The sequence below is a fragment of the Pinus tabuliformis genome, chromosome 4_1, assembly GCF_031772625.1.
Source record: "Pinus tabuliformis cultivar Carrire ecotype Pingquan chromosome 4_1, CPIR1, whole genome shotgun sequence".
Lineage (NCBI taxonomy): Eukaryota > Viridiplantae > Streptophyta > Pinopsida > Pinales > Pinaceae > Pinus > Pinus tabuliformis.
Window position 1 is genome coordinate 799,813,732 of NC_142303.1, and position 7,427 is coordinate 799,821,158.

Genomic DNA, 7,427 nt, shown 5'->3' on the forward strand with positions numbered 1-7,427 from the left:
GGAGGACTATGATGATAACGGTTTTATATATGAAAGAGGGTCTATTATACTGAAAGGATATTTTTTCCAAGAAACTCATCAAATCAAGCGTCATGTTTACTTTCAAGGCTATCAACCTGATGCCATAAGTTGTCAATATAGTCACTTAGTGTGTGCAATGCGCATAAAGTTGATAGAAGTTCAATCAAGAAAAAAATCAAAAGTTAAAAAATGGAGAATGTCAAAATCTAACCATGAACAGATCATTAAGGATGGCATTCCATTAGAATTTTTTTAATTGAGCTGCCCAACAATATCTTCTCCTTGTATATATCTTTGAAAAGATTTAAAGTAGATTACATTATCCTTTCTTTTTTTGCACTCTTAAGTTTTCCATTCTAACTAGTATTGAGTATTACAAAATCGTTTTCATTAACATGGTGGATTTTTTGTTAAGTTAAAAATAAATTCAAAGATCCCAAATACTACTATAATGTAGTGATGTAGCATATCACAATTTTCTTGTTTGTTGTTTATTGTACACTCACCATGTTTGCACCGCATTTTTCTTTTTTATGTCATCATTTTATCTTTTCAAATATTTTTATTGCTATCTTAGTAGCATTATTTACTTTATTAAAATCACATTACCATAAGAAAATGCATTATTACAAAAATTCATTTTATTGTGTTGCATACAAAACCTATTAAAAGTAACAATGCATGCTCCACACATAGTATTTAATATTTCAAAATTTCATAAATACTTTAATGCAACTTTTGAGGTTAATGCAACTTCATTTGATTCAACATTGCAATTTTTAATTCTCAATCTCTAATCTTTCTCAAATTTCATGAAAAAAGAATCTAGTATCTTAAAGTAGACTTTAAAACAAAGAAGGTAATTTAAAATGTATGTTTTATAATGAAATTTTATAGTTGTTTTCATTGAAAACCCTCACAAAACATAAGAACCAACCCAAATCCCTATTATCTTCTACTAACATTATAAGAATCATCATAGAAAATGTACCAACTAAATGAAAATTTACAAACATTGCTTCATATTCATGAAGTTATATGTAAAACCTTTAAGCATCAAACCATGCAACATGAAAAATGTAGCATGTTTTAAATAATGTTTATTGTTGATTAAACTCACAAACTATAACTTGAAACCTTGCATCAAACAAAGAATTGGAAGTTAACTAGAACAACCAAGCAAAGGTTGATCCATGAGAACTTTGGTGGGTAATAATGAAATCCAAAATGGCGTGCATTCTAAAGTTCATCATTTTTTTTTTTTTTGTAAGCTAGGTAGAGACCATTCTTTTTCTATTACTTCGAATTGAAACCACTACATAATCATGGTGGCCTCAACCCGCCCCGAGGGGAAACCGGGTTTATTGGCCACCTTAAATTTTTAATAGCCATCCAAAAATAGAAGGTCCTAATTCTTTCTATCCATGCTTTATATACTAAGCATTCATAAAGATTGCTACAGTTTCTTGTCTGCATTCTGAATTTCAAAAAGAAACTACAGGTAACTATCTAAGATCAAAAGATTTTAAAACTACAGAAATACATATCTTCATCTACTGGTCCGCTGTGCCTGCCTGCTGATCCACCTCTTTCTTGATACCTGGGTTGCTTGCCTTTATCTGCTGCTGTATTTCCTCCATTTTTTTATCCTGCATTAACAAGGTGATTTGAATGTTCTGTAGTTCCTTCTTCAGATTTGGGATTCCCTGAGATAATTCTGCCATTTCCATGGCTACTTGTTCCATTGCCTTGGCTAGCAGTCTCTTCATTATCCAATAGACATGAAGGGTCTGTTTGTATAAAGTCATGCGTCCTCTCGTGTTTCCTGGATCCGGGAGGAGATATTCCCAGTCTTCCATTTCTGAGTCTGATTGTCCCTGTATTGCCTCCTCTTCTAACTGCTGAATTATCCTTCTGATATCTTTGTTAGTGTTCTCACAGTAGGCTCGTTCAGCAAACTGGATCTTCTTCCCCATGGATCTCCTAGATTTCCTGACAGATCCTGTTGCATGCTCTTCCCTATTTCCGGACGCTCTTCTTCCTCCTCTTTTGAGCTGTCCGCATCTCCCTCCTGCGCCTCCTATGCTTCTATAACTTCCTCTGCCTCTCCTACTTTTCACGCCTGAAGTGCTTATGAATTCCCCTTCTCCTTCTCGTCCTTGTTTTCCCCAGGCTTCATCTTTCCTGTTCTCCTGGACGTTTTCCCTCCCTAACTTTGCAAACCTGCTCATCCTCTCGCACATTTTTTCTCCTTCCCCCTGGTCTGAGTCAAACATTTCTACATCATCTTCTGAGTCGTCTTGGACAATGAGGATTTCCTCTGCTGTGTCTCCTTCCATTAATCCTTTCCCTCTCTTCTCCTGGTCTCTTCGACCTCTGTTAGCTCCTTCCTCATCGCTTCTCATCCATCTCCTCGTTGCCATTCTTTTCTCCCCTTCTGCGTTGTCTCTTCGAATTTTCGATCTCCTCTGTCCTTCTGTTCTCCTTTCCAGAGCTCTGGCCACCTTACTTCTTCGCTCTGTCTCTGTCACGTCATTTAGCATTTGCCTCGCCCAGCCGCATAAACCCTTTTTATGCCACCGTCTCCTCCGGTTTCCCTTTACTTCACTTACCCATTTCTCTTTTCGCTTGCTATCTGCTTCCCTGCTTGCCTTTTTTCTCTTTTCCTCCGTACTGCCATACCCCTGTCTGATTTCTGACATCCTGTCATTCCCACCCTCCTCCATCATTACTCTATCATCTACCTGCCTTGAAATGATATCCCTTGCGGTAATCCGATTGTCCCTGGTCATCATTGCCTGATCTTCTTTTGCTCTGTCATGCTCTCTTACCTGCTCTGCATTAAGTGTCCTGTACGCCGCCACTATCAGCCCGATTGGGAGTCTCTTGATCTCATTTTTATTGGGTTTCGGATTCATTATGGTCTTGAGTAATAATGGTTTTAAGTTCTACCCATCTCGGGTTGTTCAATATTGTAGACCAGCTGTTGTCAATTTTCCTTTCCGATTCCTTACTCCCCCAATTAGCCAGAAGATCTGCTGTCTTATTTCCCCTTCGCCTAACATGATTAATAATTTTGTATTCTATTCTCTTTAGTAATTCTGCCACATCTTGGATAATCCCAGCTGTCCGCCAACTTCTAGCTACCTGCTCCCAGTTTCTCCCGTCATTGAGTTTGCGGAGCATCTCTATTGTTACCTGCGAGTCGCCTTCTATCTCCAAATTCATATATCTGTTCCTCACTGCTATCCTTAATCCTTGATGCACCGCCCATAGTTCTGCTTCATTGTTAGTCATTTCTCCTCCCCATTCCGCATACACCCATCTTGTATGTTTCTCACTGTCTCTAAAGATTCCCCCAAAACCTGCCGGCCCCCCGTCAAAGTTCAACTTAATAAAATTCTCCCTGGGGTATCTAAACTGATCTGGACTCTGAATTTGGGTTCCCTGCTGTTTCTCTTTTCTAGGGTAGATCATGTCGAATCCCATATTTAATTTAGATACAATTTTCCCTTCCTCCTGGTTTGTTTTCCAATCCTCCTCTTCCCAGGCCTCAGCCAGAACTGTTTCTCTAATAGATTTAAGAATTTCTTTCCAAATTCTTGCTGGTTGATTGCTTTTGTCCCGAAAAATCCTTCGATTTCGTTCCTTCCATAGAGACCATATCACAAAACCTACTGACAGGTTCCAGATTCTCCTCACAACTTTACAGGAGAATTGTCCTTTGCCCCATTGAAAGATAGTTTTTTTTATGTCATTGGCGTCTTTATTTGACTTGCCAAAGAGTGTTCTAATCTCTTCCCATTGATGCCGGGCGAATGGGTAGTTGTTCAGGATGTGTTCCTGGGTTTCAATTCCCATGTTACAGAGACTACATCTCGATGGTCCATAGAAAGACTATTCTAAAGAGTGTTCTATTCTCTTCCCATTGATGCCGGGCGAATGGGCAGTTGTTCAGGATGTGTTCCTGGGTTTCAATTCCCATGTTACAGAGACTACATCTCGATGGTCCAGATTCTCCTCACAACTTTACATGAGAATTGTCCTTTGCCCCATTGAAAGATAGTTTTTTTTATGTCATTGGGGTCTTTATTTGACTTTCCAAAGAGTGTTCTAATCTCTTCCCATTGATGCCGGGCGAATGGGCAGTTGTTCAGGATGTGTTCCTGGGTTTCAATTCCCATGTTACAGAGACTACATCTCGATGGTCCATAGAAACCCCTCTTCTAGATTTTATCCCATGTTAGGATTCTTTCTTTTCCAACTAGCCATGCGAATATGGTTATCTTCGGCCACCACTTACTGTCCCAAATCTAAAGTTCATCATTTAATTGGAAACATACATCCCTTTAAAATATGGTATGGGGAAATTGTAACTATTACAAAGGGTATCAAAAGTTGGGTAGAAACTTTATATTAAAAGTTAAGTATCAACCCACATCCATAGTAGCCTTTCTATACAATATGATGATATATTCATGAATGCAAAATGATTTATACTTATATGATTGTTTTAAAGAACTACACCATGATAAGATTCATGAATCCAAAATGTACCATGTTTTGTAATTTGAAATTTTACTATTCATTAAACAACTTGAAAAACAACTTTCAACAAACCTAAGAATCATCTACTAACATTATAAGAATCATCATGCAAAATATACCAACTAAATGCAAATTTACTTTCATTGCTTCATATCCATGAACTTAAATGTAAAACCTTTAAGCATCAAACCATGCATCATGCAAAATGTACCATGTTTTATAATGCAATTTTGTAGTATGTTTGCCTTAAACAACTTTATATTAAAAGTTAAGTATCAACCCACATCCATAGTAGAAAGATTATATACGAGATGATGATGTATTCATGAATGGAAAATGTATACCATATTTTATAATGCAATTTTAAGTTATGATTATCTTTTAGACATGTACACCATGATAAGATTCATGAATGCAATATGTACCATGTTTTGTAATTTACATTTTTTCTATTCATTAAACAACTCGAAAAAACTGATCCAGGTCCAGGTGTGAAGAAGGAACCTTCCAAGACATTTTACTTTTGTGATGTGTTAAAATTTCATTTTAAAAGAAGATTACCAAATACAACTACAGACGGTAAAGAAGAGGAACATAAAATTCATCAGCGCATGAAAACAAAAGCCATTGATAATGAAGTTCATCCAGGAGGGACTACGTCTCTAGGTCCCAGTCAAGGTGGTGTAGGCCACTGCATTAGGTGCTGTCAAAAGAAGTGATGTACACAAGAGATGATGTCTCGAACATACAAGGAAGAAGGCCCTCATGCAGGAGTGGCTCTATGAGATTTTATACAACTAGAACTCTCAATCAAAAGACTCCTATCAGTATGATACAAAAACATGCATGGTGTGCATCCCACCAACAAGGCACAAAAGGGATGTTAAAATAAAACACATGCAGAACGACAACAAGAGTATCCCAACAACATGCAAAAAGGGATCTCAAAGCATAAAGTACATGATATGAAGATTCCTCATACCATGAAGCAAGGAATCATGACAACATGAACATAACGAAAATCCTACATCAATATCAATCAAGGATCTGCAACATAATATAAAAGAAGAAATATATGAATAAATCATATACCTCACACCAACTATGGGCCATCTGAAGATGTGAATGAACAAGTGGATAAAACAATCCACAGTGAGCATCTGTTCACATTATCAATGCACAGGCACAGTCCGCTACCAATATGTTATGGCCTCACTATGAATGGCCATATGAAGAAGCATTGCTCTGAAGCAACTGTCAAAGTGTTGAAGCTTGCTGAAACACTGATCTCACGGCATCAATATGCAAGAAGAATAAGCGATCAAAGAAGCATTAATCAACACATGAAATGCTAAGAAGCAGAATCGATCATGAAGAAAATAATCGATCAACAGGAATAGAACAGAACCGATCATAAAGAGAAGAGTCACTCAAGTCTTCTCGTTCTGTAGCTCTATGGCTATCAGGCCCTATAGCACTCAGGTTTATCATCATAGCCCTGTGAATCTGCCAGAATTTCAAGCGTTGCAACTCCCTGCGGTGTATCAGCGCTCTAGATCGATCAAGCTCTGTGGCTATCTCTGTCTTTGCCTGGCCCTTTCGTTCTGTGGCTCTCCATTGGGCGTAGCCTCCTAATTGTGGTATTTGGCATTCAGACTTCTGTAACACCCCCAACATAGGCTCTCGGGCTCTCTGGCGCTGTCTCTCCAGCCTTTTTCCTTTAGCATGCCGCCTCTGCATCCCTGTTACCCATTGTGTTTTATAACACGTTTTGGGACAAGAGCGCTTCAAAATCAGAGGCTTGTTGCTTAATAATAGAAGCCATTTGTGTAAAACAATCGGCGGGCGGAACAACCTTAAGAAAATAACCTTTTTATCGTTTTACAATGATAATAAGAAAACCCAAAAAACACTGAAAAACATTAAAAAAATCTGAAATTTCAGATTTCAAATTGTATAAAATCACCTTATAATGCCCATCGGGTCCGCGCCTAATCGCTTATCACTATCGCTTTGGCCTGGGGTCCTTCTTTCGGCATCCGCCAACACCGATCGCCGATTGCCAATATTGGAGATCACTAATCACAATCACAATCGGCCCAAGGTCCTGGTCCTCAGCCTTTGGGTTTCGCCGACGCCGATCCTCCATAGCCGATTCGCAGTGCCGATATCACCGATCGCATAACCTAATTCTCCGACATCGCCGATTGCCTGCTCCCGATCCCGATTAATCGGAGATCACTGATCGAGGGTTATAAAGGCCTACCTTAAGTCTTCCCTTGGCATGATTCTTGATGTGATTTACCTTATAAAGGCTTTAAATCCATTTCTATGAAAAAAAACCTCCTTTTTCAAAGGAACTTAAGGCTAACACTTTTTGCGATAACTTTGTTATCTAGACTTAGATTGACGAACCGTTCGCACCTTCACGATCAGGAAGACCAACTCTACACTCTAGTCCTAGTTCTACATCATTCTAAACACTTTGATTTTTGAGCATTTCCATGCCATGGTGTCTGAAGATCCACCTGGATCAATCCTCCCCACTGAGGAGCTTTTGGTCCTCCAAAAGCATAACAAGTAATTTGCATCTTTCTTTGTACCCTGTCTACATAACAAATGTCCTGAAAAGGTCTCGCTTCCATCTCCTTCACCTTTGTTCTTCGGAGCCTTAAGTGACGAGATGACACCTACTACTTCTACAACCTGTAGTACATTATTTCACAAATTACATGCTTTGAATAACATAACCAAACTAAAGACCTAAACGTCCCATACTTGCCATGAGTTTATAACTCATACTCGGTGGTCAAGTTTACAACAAGATAGACGTAATACCCCAGCTACGACAACATTGC

At 38.5% G+C, this 7,427-nt stretch overlaps 1 protein-coding gene across 1 annotated transcript; it reads right to left on the bottom strand.

Moving 5' to 3' along the window:
* Positions 1–2,919: 2,919 nt before the first annotated feature.
* On the bottom strand, positions 2,920–3,882 carry LOC149178619 (uncharacterized). The gene has a single exon (XM_089422174.1). It carries the CDS (start codon positions 3,880–3,882, stop codon positions 2,920–2,922), a length of 963 nt encoding a protein of 320 aa, XP_089278300.1.
* Between the last annotated feature and the right edge of the window lie 3,545 nt (positions 3,883–7,427).